The sequence below is a fragment of the Chelonoidis abingdonii genome, chromosome 4 (genome assembly GCF_003597395.2).
Source record: "Chelonoidis abingdonii isolate Lonesome George chromosome 4, CheloAbing_2.0, whole genome shotgun sequence".
Classification (NCBI taxonomy): domain Eukaryota; kingdom Metazoa; phylum Chordata; order Testudines; family Testudinidae; genus Chelonoidis; species Chelonoidis abingdonii.
Genome location: NC_133772.1, coordinates 97,281,593 through 97,297,803, shown reverse-complemented (window position 1 = coordinate 97,297,803; position 16,211 = coordinate 97,281,593). Strand labels below are relative to the sequence as shown.

The following is a 16,211-nucleotide window of genomic DNA, read 5'->3' as shown; positions in this document are numbered from 1 at the left end:
CTTGTTGAAAGATTAATTGCAATTGAAGAAATGTATCACAACTGTCTCATTACATAAAGAATTCATAATGAAATTCGATTCCACATAAAGTAGCAATATGCTGTTTTTAATTAAGCAGTATACTGTACAATGCATAAGTAGTTATTTTTAGATGAGCAGAAACTTGCGTATTAAATGTCAATACAGTGATAGGAGACAAGTTACTTTTCTGTTAGATTGAAGGCCAGATTTTGGCATCTGTTACACCAAAGTGAAACCAGAATAGTATCACAGAATTCAGCAGTTACTCCAGTATTACACTGGTGTAGTTGAGACCAGAATCAGTCCCAAAGTTATTTTGAGTACCAAAAAAAAAAAAAAAAAGAATTACTGTTCATTAAAAGAATTTTCCAACAAATGGAGGAAATACATGACCTAGTATAGTTTATTCAGTCTGGCTTTAAAGCTCCTGTGTATGTGTGCGCACGTCTCATTCGTATTATAGTGACGTGTGATATTTTGAAATTTGGCAAAGTCTTTCTGTAAATATTAAAAAGTAAGCAAGCAAGTATGAGAAAATGACTTGACAATATATGGCTTTGTTTCATCAGAAGGTTGCTAATGTAGTTTTCCCCAGGTAAATTAAGCAAAAGTTGTGTAAGAAGAGCTGTAACTGGCACTTGTGCTCAGTTTTTGGAAGTATTTTCCAAAAACTAAAAGATACCTTACTGGACATATTTTAGTAAAACTTGGCATTTTATTGTATTTGAATAACATTGCATTTGAATAATACGCTTTCATTTTAGTTACTTCAGAAAATTGTTTAAATGAAAAAGCAAATTTGACAAATATGTTCTTAATCACATTCTATGCACTAATGAATATAGAAACACAGTTTTGCCAAATTTTGTTTCTTTGATATCTTTCATTCAGGAGTTGCCAATACTTGATGCTTCAAGCAAAGGTAAAAAGCCCATAATAAACCTTGCCAACTGTGCAGTGCAGTTCATGGGGTGAAACTGAAATCTTCCTTGTCCCTTGTAGTGATCAGTTTACTGAAGCAGGAAATGCAAGCACCCATGTCTTAAGATGCATAACTACAAACAGAGCAGTTGATCATGAAATAATTCAACCCTCTCCTAAATCCAGCCTTGATGTTTGACTGGATGGTCTCCTGAAGCAATGAATTTCGTTGGTTGATTATATACCATATTAAGAAATGTTTACTTCTATTTTTTCTAAATGTGCTAGCCACTAATTTCATTTTGTAAGCTTTTTTGGGAGGGTTATGGGACCAGATAGAAGGGAGCATATTTTTCACGCATGCCTTTCATAATTCTGAATACTTCAAGTTCCCTCTAACTGCACGTTCCTCAATGCTAAATAGTGCTAATTTTTGCAGTCTGCTTTGCATTAAGTACCACCTCGTCACTAACAAGTGTTATTGCCCAACTCTTGCCTTTTTCAGTTTTACATTTTGTGCAAATGCACCTTTCTATCACTACAAGTGAATGTGGTGGATCTTTGCCTGTCCAGCTGGAAGAAAAGGGATCAGTGCTCCTTTGGATTACAAGGGAGAGGAAAGGGAAACTTTCCGAAGTGGAGCCAAAGATGGAAGAGGAAATGGCAGGACCACTGACCCACCATGTACACTGGGAGGAGGGGAAATGGGATATTTGTATCCCGTGCATTCCAGAAGGAAGCCTCTCATCACTCACAGATCAGCAAAGCCTTCTAGTCATAGGTGCTGGAACCAAGGGAATGGCGGGTGCTGCAGCACCCAGTGGTTTCCATTATATACAGGGTTTACAGTTTTGGTTCAGTGGCTTTCAGCACCCCCTCTATAAAAATTGTTACAGCACCCCTGCTTCTAGTTCAGTTTTTCATACATTTTCTCCATTCCAATTCTAAGGCTGTATAAAAACAGACTTAAAAAAGATATGTATTTCACTCACAAACTGAATGCTTAATTCTCTCAATGTTCTATTTCTTTCCACTCTCTCCAAAAAGTGGGAAATACGTCATGAAAGAGAACAGAACTTTGTCAGATGAATTCAGGTGTGAACCTTAAACTTTGGAATGCCGGGTACAGACGGTGGTTGATAAAATAGAAATATGTGTATGTAGCCAAAACTTCAGTGGTGCATGATCAGAGCGACAAAGGATGGGAGAAAAATAGTACACCTCTACCTCGATATAACGCGACCTGATATAACACGAATTTGGATATAACGCGGTAAAGCAGTGTTCTAGGGCAGGGGGCTGCCCACTCCAGTGGATCAAAGCAAATTCAATATAACATGGTTTCACCTATAACGCTGTAAGATTTTTTGGCTCCCGAGGACAGCGTTATATTGAGGGAGAGATGTAGTACTTATCCTCTCCTTAAAGAAGGAGAACTGAGGCACTGAGAGATAAAGTGACTTGCCCAAAAGGAAGTTTATGGCAGAGCAGGGAACCTCATAAATCTTAGGCCTTGTCTCCACTAGAAAGAGTTTTCTGATGAAATATGCTGGTAGAGCTATATTGGCAAACTCTGTTTGTGGAGATGCAGTTTATAATGGCAAAAGAGTTATTTTGTTATATTTTATACCAGTTCCCCAAAAGGATTAAGTTATACTGGCAAAAGGACTTTTTGGCTGATATAATTACATCTAAACTTGGACTTCGGTTGGCACAGCTATGTTTTTGGTTAGTAATATGATTTTTTTTTTTCTACTCCTAACTGGCTTAATTATGTTGGTAAAAATTTCTGGTGTAGATCAGGTGTCAGTGCAGTGTTCTAACCACAGGACCATCCCAAGCCCTTCTGACAATGTGTTTCAATGTGCCTAAATTTGTATCTGTCCTTCATTGTAATAAAATAGTTCAGCTTCCAGTCCCATTCAGTCCCCGGCCTTTCCTGTTAAATTATCAATAAGGATGCCACATAGAGTTGACAAGTGTCCAGTTTTCAACTGGAATGGGTGGTTGAAAAGGGACACTGACGGCTCTGGTCAGCACCACTGACAAGACTCAAATGTCCAGTTTGCTTCGCAGCAAGGCTAAGGCAGGCTCCGTGCCTGCCATGGCTCCATGGCTCCTCCCAAAAGCAGCACCATGTCCCCCCTCCAACTCCTACATTTGGGGGCAGCCAGGGGGCTCCGCACACTGTCTCCGCCCCAAGTGCCGGTTCCACAGCTCTCCTTGGCTGGTGCCTCCGGAAGCTGCTTGAGGTAAGTGCTGCCTGGAACCTGCACTCTGCCCCCCTTCCTTGCCCCTTCCCCAGCCCTGATTTCCCCCCTCCGAACCCCTCGGTCCCAGCCCGGAGCACCCTCTTGTACCACAAGCCCCTCATTCCCAGCTCCACCGCATAGCCCACACCCCCAGCTGGAGCCCTCACCCCTCCCGCACCCCAACTCCCTGCCCCAGCCCTCTCCTGCACCCCAAAACCCATACCTGCAGCCAGAGCCGTCACACACCTCCTGCACCCAACCCCCTACCCCAGCCCAGATCCCCTTCCCACACCCTGAAACCTTCATTTTTGGCCCCAGCCCAGAGTCCGTACCCCCTCCCACCCCATGCCTCTGCCTGGAACCCCTTCCCATACTCCAAACCCCTTGGCTCCACTCCCTCAGCCTGGAGCCCCCTCCTGCACCCCAAACCCCTTCATCCCTGGCCCCACCCTGGAGCCTGCACCCTAACTCCCTGAGCCAGCCCAGTGCAAAATGAACAAGTGAGTGAGGGTGGGAAGAGCAAGCAACAGAGGAAGGTGGGATGGAGTGAGTGGGGGGCTGGGCCTTGGAGAAGGGGTGGGCCAGGGAAGGATGTTTGGTTTTGTGCAAGTAGAAAGCTGGCAACCTTAATGTCAAGCCTGGCAGTGTTTGTACTGTGGATGCATTTCTACAAGAAACTGACCTGTAACTGCCAACTCATAGTTATTTGAAGAATCTTCAGATAGTAACTTTCAACCATTACTGACCTGTATCTGATGTCCAGCTAGTGGCCTGGTTTATACCTGATTGAAATCCCATGATATCAATCCTCTGACCTATCCTATCTTCCACATTTCCACTTAAATTATGTACCACTTTGTAATATATAAGTGTGTGTGTGTAAAATACAGAATCATGATGAAGGTATGAATACACTAACTTTTTCTGTTACCCTTACTGTTTTTAAAAGTCTGTCTGCTTAATTGATACTATTATTTATCTGAAAAGGAAAAATGCAGAAGATGAACTGAAGTTGATATCGTTGATGTAACATTTTAAAATTATTTCTATTATTTATCTTCACAGCATTACAGATAAGGGTGGCAGAGAAATATATCCTGAAATACGATATTTAATTTGCATGTTTCTACATAGTTAATTTCATGAATCTTTTTTTATTTTACCTAACATGTTCTCTCAGTTATCTTATGGTCCACAGATAATATAACCAACTAAGTATAAACAGCATTTCTCAGTTATTGTGGTTTTTTTTTAACTTGGGACTAATAAGGGATTCTAAATATTTCTGCTACTATATTATAAAATCTGTTACCCCCCTGAAAAGCAAAACCAATGTCTGGGTATTTGAAACAAGAGCCATTCTAGATTAAAATCTTTTGATTCATATTATTAATTGTTATGCAAAAGTGCCCAGATTAAGAGTCCACAGAGAAAACGGCTGCTGGACTTTTACAGAGACTATATTTAAACATGAATATAAAAAATTAAATGTTTCCTGATACTGGCCATTGAAAATCTCATTTGTTCAACAAGATTAAAATTAGAGTGTGAAAAAATAACAAAAGACTAAGAAGATTGCTTGAGAGACTTTATTCATTCATTTAGTGGTTCTGATTTGTGAACTTAGATTAGCATGTTTTTAGGTAAAAGCAAGTAAGTGTGCTGATGCTGAACAAATGCAGCAAAAAGTTGAAAACTGCCAGTGTGGAATCTTCAGGTCCCTAACTACCACTAAAACTGTTCAGACAACAGTCTTTAATTTTTTAACACCAGTTTGAAGTTCTGCATATCTTTCTCCTCTAATCTTAAACCATTCTTTTTAAAAATCTAAGCTATTTTCCTAGGAGATATTCCTGTGCATAATGCTTTTGAGCACAGAGTTGCATAAGTGTAACTGAAAGCAGAATTTGGCCCTGTGTTTATAACGTATCTTTGTGGTTTTGAGATTATCAGAGTTCGATCATATGCGAACGGATAAGTGACTAGCAAATGGAGGGGAATATACTGCAACTGCTTGTTGTGTAATCAAAGAGTTCTTCTCCAAGTGATGGTCTCTATTATATTCTGCTGAGTGTCACGCACATGTATCCAGAGCTTTTGAAAGTAATACTCTTCGGCAGTCTGTGAATGCCCCCAGTGTCACCTTGTGGTCTTGCCCAAGGCGATAAAGGGCATGGCAGGCCCACCAGCATCTCCAGTCTTCCACCTGAGCTTATCTAACAAAGGAAAGATTCCAGACAACGAGGGAGCTAATCACTATGGTGTCTTCCAGGTCTTCGGTTTCTATCAAATTCTGTCTCTCTCCCTTTTGGGACGCATGGCAGTCTGCACATATGTCACACCCTTTGCTCACCTGCACCGCTTTCAGTTGTAGCTACAAAGTGTCTACTCCCCCATGCATCAACCCATACATACTCTGTTCCACATGCCACCAGAAGTTCTCTTCTCTTCTCATCCAATGGTGGATGAATCTGCTACAAGTCTTCCACCCATCCTTCCTCCCATTCTCACCCACCATGACAATCATAATGGATGCATCCCTCACAGGCTGGGGCACCCACCTGGGTGATCACATGACACAAGTCACCTGGACAACATGAGAGGCCAGGATGCACATAAACATATTAGAACTTCAGGCAGTATGCAAAGCTTGGCAGGTGTTCCTACCAGCCATGCAGGACTGACACATTCTTCTCATGTCAGGCACCACCATCACAGTCTTCTATATAAACAAGAAAAGGGGGACAAGATCCTGAGTCCTGTGTTGGAATCTATACACCTTTGGGAGTGGTGCATTGCACACCATGTTCTTCTGACAGCAGTCTACTTACCAGGCATGCAGAACATGAAACTGAAACGTCCAACTGACCAAGAATGGGAGTTGCATAACTGTAATCGCGGACATCTTTGGCTGATGGGAGCCCCGGTGAGGGATCTTTTCTCATTCCACAACAATACCAAATGCACCCAATATTGTTCGCAGGAGGATGTTCCAGCCCTTGATTGGTCAGACTGGACAGATTATGCCTTCCCGTTTACCCTTCCTACCACAACTGATCCACATGATCTGATGGGAAAGAGGAATAAGCATCCTGATCACCCCCTTCTGGCCTCACCAATTTTGGCTTCCACTTTTCTGCATGTCAAAGCACCATCCACTTTGGATGTTCCTGAAGCTACTGACCCAGCACAACAGCAGACTCAGACACCTCAATCCATGCACTCTTCACCTTACAGCTTGGTTTTTGGATGAACACCTCCATTAGCACAGGAATCCTCCCTGGGGGTACGAGATGTTCTCTCAACCAGTCCACAAGACACTTGTATCAAGTCAAATGGATGAATTTCACTGCCTGGGCTACCCGGCAGGGCCTTGTCCCTGAACTGGTTGGCATCTCACTACTCTGGGAATATTTCCTTTATCTGAAGGACTTGGGACTGGTCCTCAGTTCCATTGAGGTACATGCAGCTGTCATTAGTGCTTTTCACCCACTGATGGACGATCATTCATATTTACCCACCCATTAACTGTGTCATTCTGGAAGGGCCTTCTGCAAAAATACTCTCCCATTCAGCTTGTCATCCCCCAATGGGACTTTAACCTAATCCTCACCTCGTTGAGGTCTGCTCCCTTTGAACGTATGGCCTCACACTTGCCATCTCTCCTTTCCATGAAAGTCACTTTCCTCGTTGTTACATCAGTGAGGAGGGTTGGTGAATTGGGAGCCATGATGGCTAACCCTCCCTTCACCATTTTTCACAAAGACACGATCTCTATGACTTCACTTTAAGTTTCTATCCAAGGTTTCCCAATTCCACCTCAGTCAACCCATACATTTACCTACCTTCTTCCCCAGGCCTCATGCCTCGAATGAGGAAACAAGATTTTACTTATTAGATATTGGAAAGGCATTGAATTTTATCTTGAGTGGACAAAGCCCTTTTGGAAATTTCCTTGTCTTTTCATTAGTATAGCAGAAAGAATGAAAAGGCAAGCCATTTCCACTCAGGGAATCTCCAGGTGAGTTTCAGGGTGCATTATGCACTGCTATCAATTATCAGGACAATCCTCTTGTGAAGGGCCCATTCCATGAGAGCTCAAGCATCAGCTAGAGCTGCACTCCACAAGGTGCCCTTCACAGACATATGCAATGTGGCCATGTGGAGTTCCGTACACACCATGCTCTAGTGCAGGGGTAGGCAACCTATGGCACGCAAGCTGATTTTCAGTGGCATTCACACTGCCTAGGTCCTGGTCACCGGACCAGGGGGCTCTGCATTTTAATTTATTTTTAAATGAAACTTCTTAAACATTTTAAAAACCTTATTTACTTTACGTAAAACAATAGTTTAGTTATATATTAAAGACTTCTAGAAAGAGACCTTCTAAAAACGTTAAAATGTATTACTGGCACACGAAACCTTAAATTAGAGTGAATAAATGAAGACTCAGCACAGCACTTCTGAAAGGTTGCCGACCCCTTCTGTAGTGCATGATTCTGTAACAAATAATTTGTTCAGAGCAACAATCCTCCATTTGATAGTCTCCTTGCACTATCCTCCCACATAGGTACTGCTTGTTAATCAACCTCAGTAGAATACAATAGGGACGATCACTTGAAGAAGATGAGGTTACTAACCTGTAACTGAAGGTTCTTTGAGATGTGTGGTCCCAATCTTTATTCCAAGCCCACCCTCTTTTCCCTCGACTGTGGATTCAACAGCTCTTCAGTAGAGAAGGAACTGGAGATGCTGGTGGCCTGCCACACTCTTTATGGCCTTGGGTGAGACCACGAGGCAGCACGGGGCACATGCATTGACCACCAAACAGTACTACTTTGAAAAGCTCCAGCTCTGGGTGCATAACACATGAACATAACCTTCAGTGAAATACAGATAGAGACCACATATCTTGAGGAACCTTCAGTTACAGATAAGTAACCTTGTTTTATCAGTGTAGCCAACGTTTTCCTTTCAAAAAGTATGTTCCACTTTTTTGACAATTAGTTAATGATATGTTCGTACTGAGCTAACAATTTTCCTTTTCTTCCATAGCTTCCAAGACTCTTATAAATAGTATGCTGCGGGACCCTTCTCAGATTCCAGATGGAGTTCTAGCAAATCAGGTCTATCAGGTATTAATCACAGCCATCTTTTTTCAGTGGCAGTGCTATCGTCTGCCTAGCAGAGTAAAGGATTTTAAACCTCATTTAATTACTGTCATCATAAACTATCACTCAGGTCAGGGTGCACCATAAATGGCAATGCAATATTTGTGAGGAGAGCATTTCACTTTTTAATAGCTTGCTTTTATAGTGAACAAAAAGCATGCAATTTTTGTTTTCTGTGATTTATATCCAAACAGCCTTTGATAGCCTTTTGGAGGAAAAGTAATTACTGTTTTTAGCATACTGTTTAATTATAATAGATTTGTAGTTAACCATCACTATACTTCTTCTCTTATTTGTCTGCAGTGTACTGTGAATGACTGTTGTTATGGACCACTGGTGGACTGCATCAAACAGTATCTTTTCCCATAAAATTTTAGGTGCACGATTGACGACCTTAGACTCTGTGGAGGAGATGTGTCTAGCTTTAACCTGACATAAAGTTCCACTTCACAAAACACATTTTGTACTCTTCTACATTCAATCGAGCAGAGGGTCACTGCAGTCCATTCTCTTATGCTGTTTAACTAAACTCAGATAGGCCAAGGTAAGTTATCAGTTCAGCGGCTGTACATATATATGCTTAGTTGAAACCCTCTTATTTTTGATGAGAGAAAATCATATTGTGATTCATATAAAGCCATTAAAGTGCCATAGACACTGTCCAGTATTGCAATATTTTTAACTAATTTGATGTTTCCTTTGGATTTTTTGAACTGCTTTCAAGTTCTGATTTAAATTTTAAATGCTGTACCTGACATTTCAGTGCTGCTCTTTTCTCCTCTTCTTCAAGGAAAGTAGGACATAGGTCTTTTTCTATACCTTATTTTTGAAAGCGGAACAGTATGTCAGGGTATCTCCACAATGAGCAGAGTACTGTGGAGGAAGGGTCAGCGCTCAGTGGTTGCAGCAGATGGGGGATTCTATACAGGCCTGAATGGGTGAGGATGAAGGAGTGTATTGGGAAGACACCACTCTTGTGCAGATTCTGTGGCCTAAAAGCACTTTATTGGGCATATAGAAGGGTTTCTGATCAATTTCAGCCCATGCTTGGAAGAGAAACCTTCAGTTTGTGCCATTGTATCCAGTCTGCAGGATGGAGAGTGGATTTCCTCCCCCTAGTCCTAGAGAGTTCTCTGTACACATTTCAGTGAGGTTTTGGAGGGGGTGGGAATTTCACCCTGTACACCTCTACCCTGATATAATGTGACTCAATATAACACAAATTCGGATATAATGTGGTAAAGCAGTACTCCAGGGGGCGGGGCTGCATGCTCTGCGGATGAAGTTTGATATAACGCGGTTTCACCTATAACGCCGTAAGATTTTTTGGCTCCCGAGGACAGCATTATATCATGATAGAGGTGTATTAGGAGGGAAGGGAAGCCACAATGGTTCCCAGCAGTGAAACATGGAGAAAAAATTTATTCACTGTTCATATGTATTAAAGGAGATATTTCTTCTTATATCTCCAATACACTCTGCAGTCATAGTGTTTGCATCTCCTAAAAAAAATTGCTTCATTTCCTGCCACTTTTCCTCAGATTTACTTTGAAATATAGTAAGTGCCAAATCCTGCTCCCATTAACTTTAATGAAAACATGTTTGGGCCCTAAGTCTATTTGTATGGTACAGTAACTCCTAACTTTATGTTGTAGTTATGTTCCTGAAAAATGCTAATTTAAGTGAAACGATGTTAAGCGAATCCAATTTCCCCATAAGAATTAATGTAAATGGAGGGGTTAGGTTCCGGGGAAATTTGTTTTTACCATATGGTACAATACATACTATAGTTGGGAGGTGCCCCCACCTTACCCCACAAAGGCACAGCCCACTGGCACTGGAGACTGTGAGGCAGGCAAGGAGGCTGAAGGTGCTGTAGTAGGAGAAGCACATTGTGCAGCAGCAGTGGGAGCTTCCCCTACTCTGCAAGCACCAGGGGCTTGGGGGCTCAACTTCGGCCCACCCACTCTATCCTTCCCCTAAGCTCCCACCCTTAACCTGCCTCTTTTCCCCCCTCCTTCCCCCTTTACTCTGCACTCTGCGTCCTTGCTCCTCCCCTGCCTCCTGCCCGTGTCAATCAGCTGGCTTGCAGCATTCGGGAGGCAGGGAGGGGATGGGGTGCCTGCACGCTGAGTCCTCGCTCCTCCCTCCCCACTTGAATGCCGCAAGCTAGCTGATTGCTGCGGGGGGAAGAGGGGGAAGGCACTGATCCGTGGGGCCTGCCGGTGGGCGGGAGGTGCTGGGTGGGGGGCATAGGGGAGCTGTTAAGTAGGGCTGCCACCTGTGGACAAAGCACGCAGCCAAACAACGTTATAGCGAAGCATTGCACAGCTTTAAATGGAGCATGTTCTGTAATTGAGCAGGGACGTAAGATCGAAACTACGTTAATCAAGACGATGTTAAGTGGGGAGTTAATGTATATTCTTTGAGAGTACGCTAAAATATTAAGTACAATTATATATAAGTGTATTCATTAAACATCATTCTGTCTTTTAAAGGATTGTTAGTTGAAAGGCCTGTTAAATTAGGTACATGAGTTTGTATTCTTGTCATGAAGACTCTGAATATATGCTTCTAAGCTGTAAAAACTAACTTTATTTTACAAAAATGATGCATTACTCTACATATCTCTGCTTTATATTAATTTGTTAAGAAATAGTGCATTTTCTGTAATCTGTAGTGTGTTTTCCCCCCTGGATTTCAAATCAGCTTGCACAAAAAATGATGGCATTATTAGGAAACATAAAAAGTTTGTCAACCGAAGATTGTTAGGGTAAAGTTTTGTGATATTTCACTGTGTGAATGCATTATCTGAGAGTGTATGTTGCTGAATTAGTTGCTAATTTTAAGGCACATAAAATAGTTAAAAATCAATTTAAAGTTAAGGTTTTAAAAGCATAATGTCTTCTGAAGGATTGCATATTGATTTTAAATATAACTATCTAATTATATATGCATGGACTAAAGTATGAAGTCTACCTCTTTGTAAATGCCAGGAGGCTATTTTTCAGTAATAGTTCAGATGCTTACGGGAAACTAGGCTGTTGGATTGCATGAGCAGAAAATGGCTTGTGAGGTTATTTAAAAGTTTTGCCCCATGGTCACTGCTATTCATCAATAATAGGTATTATTATAGACTAAGTCTAAGTGTTTCTGCTTATGGTGCATTATCAATTCTGTTTGCAGTATTTGGCTTACATTTTTGCCATCATTCCTTTTCCTTTTTGGGTTCTGTCATGGCCAGTATAGTTTAATGTAGTACACGCTTTCAGTTGATAGAGACAATGATGTGTATGTGTAAAGTGATTCCTTATGATTGGCTTTTTTGCAGTTCAGCAGTCACTGCTGGTAAAAGTGAGAGTAATTAATTATAATGGTAATTCTTTCTGCAGTTTATCACTTTGCATAAGATATTCTAAACAGAATTATGAATTGTAGTGTTTTTAAGATTCATTTACAGATTCTCCTTTACATAACTGGTTTTTTATAACTGAAAAATCAGTTAAAAGGCTGTTTTGATACAGTGAGATACATCAGATGGCTTTAGAGTATATCTTTATGTGTAAGAAGTTTCAGTATTTAAAGAACAAAATCTTAAATTGTTTAATTGTTTTCTAATTAATTGTGGTTTATGTACTTACTCAAAACTCCCATTTACTTCAGTGAAAGTCTTGAGTACAAAGCCGAAGATTGGGCCCAAAATTTCCAGCTATAAAGGCGCTCATTTTAGTCTCACACTTGGCTCTTTTGGAGCAGAAAATGAAAGCAGGATAAATACTACTCTTGGGTATATTAAAGAAAGTTAATCATGGTGATACCTGCCTTTTCTCATTTGTGTGAGGTGTTTTTTTTATTTTATTTTTACTTAAAGACTGGTATAAATTTTCAAACGTAGCTAGTGATTTTGGGTGCCTCAGTTTTTGGGTACCCAACATGACACACCATAAACGGGCCCTGATTTTTAAAAAGCAGTAAGTACTTAAGATGTAGAGCGTTATATTCTAGCTATAACAGTGTTCTGAATTTAGTTTTGTTCCAAACATACAGGTCTGTCGCATCTTACGCATGTTTAACATGCGCGATTTCAGCTTTACGCAGTCAGCAAAAACGAAAAAAGAAAAGAAAAATAACAATTTCAATGCTGTTTCTGTAGTGCGAGCAATTGCGCCCGCCATTCAACTCAATGTAATTTTGACTATATGTAGTTTTCACTTTACGCGCTAACCGTGGAATGGAACCCCTGCGAAAGATGAGACTCGGCTGTATAGTACTTTTTCTTTAACTTAAATCCATCAGTGCTATTGGACATGAGCATGAAGTCCTGCTGCGAGAAATGCTGCTGGAGAAAAATCTTTCTTTCTTAGGTAAGACTCTATAGTAGAATCTAACCTATGGTACGTTAGCTTCAAAGATCTCAGTGACTGTTTACTTAATGAAAAAAAAGACCTCAACTCATGCTGTATTATGTAAAGGAAGAGTAAAAAATGATTGAAGCTGTACATGTTATCTTTTATTGATTTAGAACTGAGCAGGAACTCAGTTACCTAATATCCTATATATACAGCACATGCACAGGCTTGCAATTAATATTTTATAGAATAAGTAGCTGAAAAAAATGCTTTAATATCTGCTGCAGTATTACTTTTGGTGTCATGAGATATTAGTCATAATCTAGGCCATATGAGACTTAGAAGGAAAGATAAGAAATATTAGCTGCAAAATGCTTTATGTATTAAAGAACTGCTAGAAGAATTCACTTGTTTAGCTGTAAGTGAAGTTTCTGATATTTTTGAATTAATGCACTGAATCTTTCCACATTTCCCATCTTTAAAGTCAATTAAGAATTTATTTTAAAAAATGTTCATTTTGATATTAGAGGATGATTTAATTTTCTATCTATTAAAAAGTATTAAACATGGTACAGTAATTAACATTAATTACAGTGGTTAGCATTTAAATAATTATTTCTCTTACTGAGATAATAAATTATTGTAATTTTTATACCTTGAAATCCTTCTGTGGTGATATGAAAATAAAACTGCTGCAACCTAATACTATAGTAAACTGTTGTATTCTTCAAAGAGATTTCTGATGTAGAAAGATAATACAACTCACGTTAGTTTCACCTAAAACTAATACCTCTATTGAACAAATAACACTGGTCTACAATTTTTGAGAAGTCGTCTGCTTCAGAGATAAAATGTGGTATTTATTATGTATTTTGATGTGCTGAATTCAAATATGACAATTAAAACAACTGATTGGCTACTGTTTCTAAGATATTTAAGTTTTTACATTTTATGTCTATGTATATTGTGTAGATAGTAGAGTTTTAATCATAAATTGTAAACCTAGGTCTTTTCATGTGTTTATGGTTGCTTTACATGATAATATTTCACCTGTCCTGTTTATGTAACACTTTAAAAATCAGCAAAAGGGTTATATAAATAAAATTTATTATGAAACAAAAGGCAAAAAACTATTATGTACATAGTTTAGTCCTATTCAGTGTCTACTCGGCGCTTCTTGGCTTGTCTCTTGTATTCATTAAATGGAGCATCTCTTGTCACTGTCCAGCAATAGTCTGCAAGCATTGATGGGCTCCATTTGCCCTGATAGCATTACTCCATTGTTGCAATGTCCTGGTGAAATCGCTCGCCGTGCTCGTCGCTCACTGCTCCACAGTTCGGTGGAAAAAAATCTAGATGAGAGTGCAAAAAATGTATCTTTAGTGACATGTTGCAACCAAGGCTTTTGTATGCCTTGAGGAGGTTTTCCACCAACAACCTGTAGTTGTCTGCCTTGTTGTTTCCGAGAAAATTTATTGCCACTAACTGGAAGGCTTTCCATGCCGTCTTTTCCTTGCCACGCAGTGCATGGTCAAATGCATCATCTCGAAGAAGTTCACGAATCTGAGGACCAACAAAGACACCTTCCTTTATCTTAGCTTCACTTAACCTTGGAAATTTTCCACGGAGGTACTTGAAAGCTGCTTGTGTTTTGTCAATGGCCTTGACAAAGTTCTTCATCAGACCCAGCTTGATGTGTAAGTGTGGTAACAAAATCTTCCTTGATTCAACAAGTGGTGGATGCTGAACACTTTTCCTCCCAGGCTCCAATGACTGTCGGAGTGGCCAATCTTTCTTGATGTAGTGGGAATCTCTTGCACGACTATCCCATTCGCAGAGAAAACAGCAGTACTTTGTGTATCCAGTCTGCAGACCAAGCAAGAGAGCAACAACCTTCAAATCGCCACAAAGCTGCCACTGATGTTGGTCATAGTTTATGCACCTCAAAAGTTGTTTCATGTTGTCATAGGTTTCCTTCCTATGGACTGCATGACCAACTGGAATTGATGGCAAAACATTGCCATTATGCAGCAAAACAGCTTTAAGACTCGTCTTTGATGAATCAATGAACAGTCTCCACTCATCTGGATCGTGAACGATGTTGAGGGCTGCCATCACACCATCGATGTTGTTGCAGGCTACAAGATCACCTTCCATGAAGAAGAATGGGACAAGATCCTTTTGACGGTCACGGAACATGGAAACTCTCACATCACCTGCCAGGAGATTCCACTGCTGTAGTCTGGAGCCCAACAGCTAGACTAGAGCCAATCAACAATTTTAAGCATAATTTTCGTTCCCAGTGACCCAGAATTAGTAAAGTTTGACTACATTTATTTCAGAAGCATTTTGGCTGTAGAGCAGTGTAATGTCCTAACTTTTACAAAAAGGAACAGAAAGTAGCTTAAGTGATAAATAGTAAGTCTTATGGATTTATCCAAAAGCAAGTCGTGCCAGACTTAATTTCTTTCTGTGATAGAATAACAATTTTAGTAGATAAAGGAATTTCTTAGGACATAGTGCATCAATTTTAGTAAACCGTGTAGTATGGTTTCATATAAAATAAACCTAGGGAAGTTAAGGAAATGTGTGTTACATGACTCAAGTGGAACATGAAACATAGAACATTTTTTAAATCAAACATGGTTCAGCCTGGAAAAGCTCAGTACTATTTTTGGCTCTGGCTTGTAATTACTGTAGTAATAATAACAACAAATAAAGGTAACCTACCAGTGATATTAAGACAAGGTATGGAAAAAAAGTTGTTCATAACTGACAGAGTTAAGAACTGCTGGGGGAAAATACACTATTTTAGATTATATTGGGTACTGTATTTCCAGGATGTTAGATGTTCCCAGTTTTATGTAAAAGACAAGATAGTGCTACTTTTCAGACTTGTGTATAAAGCTGCTTTTTGTTATAAGACTCTTTAGTAAATGATCATTTCAGTGACGCTTCCATTTTTTTGCAACATTTCTCTTGAATGACATAAAGATGTATACTGATGTTTTTTAACTTGTTTGGCAGTACCAATAGGCAAGTGAGTCCAATATTAAGTATTTGTATTAATGTGGAGGATGAAATGGAGAGTATGTGGGTTGTGTATATTCATGGATGAATAGAATGGGTGAAGGAATCACGAACATTTGAGAAATAATTAAAATACAGCATAATATTGGCATATTAAACAATGAACTGAAATCAGTAAAATAAGATTAAATCATTATATGCAAATGTAAAGCCAAAGGATTACTGGCCAGACAGTAATTATTATAGAGAAGGACTTGATCGTTTTAAATCGATAAACTGGATAATGCTATGCTGTCACAAAAAAGGCACATACTTAGGATTTCCTTGGTTATATTAATAGGATTATTGTACGCAAACCAAGTGAAGCAATTAATATAGAGTCATTTCAACTACTGTGGAGTTAGAATAATGCATTTATTACAAGTCAGTCCTCAGTCTTACAAAATAACATGCCCAAACTCACCCAG

At 39.8% G+C, this 16,211-nt stretch overlaps 1 protein-coding gene across 8 annotated transcripts in view; it reads left to right on the top strand.

The window, feature by feature from the left end:
- The window catches only part of CDIN1 (CDAN1 interacting nuclease 1), a 184,305-nt gene that overhangs the window by 60,105 nt on the left and 107,989 nt on the right, over nucleotides 1-16,211 (top strand). For all 8 annotated transcript variants that reach the window (XM_032789319.2, XM_032789316.2, XM_032789325.2 and 5 more), the window contains 3 exons: nucleotides 8,250-8,329; nucleotides 8,669-8,718; nucleotides 12,662-12,729. In XM_032789319.2, the coding sequence (XP_032645210.1) occupies nucleotides 8,250-8,329; nucleotides 8,669-8,718; nucleotides 12,662-12,729 (198 nt within the window). The remainder of the gene's footprint in view (nucleotides 1-8,249; nucleotides 8,330-8,668; nucleotides 8,719-12,661; nucleotides 12,730-16,211) is intronic.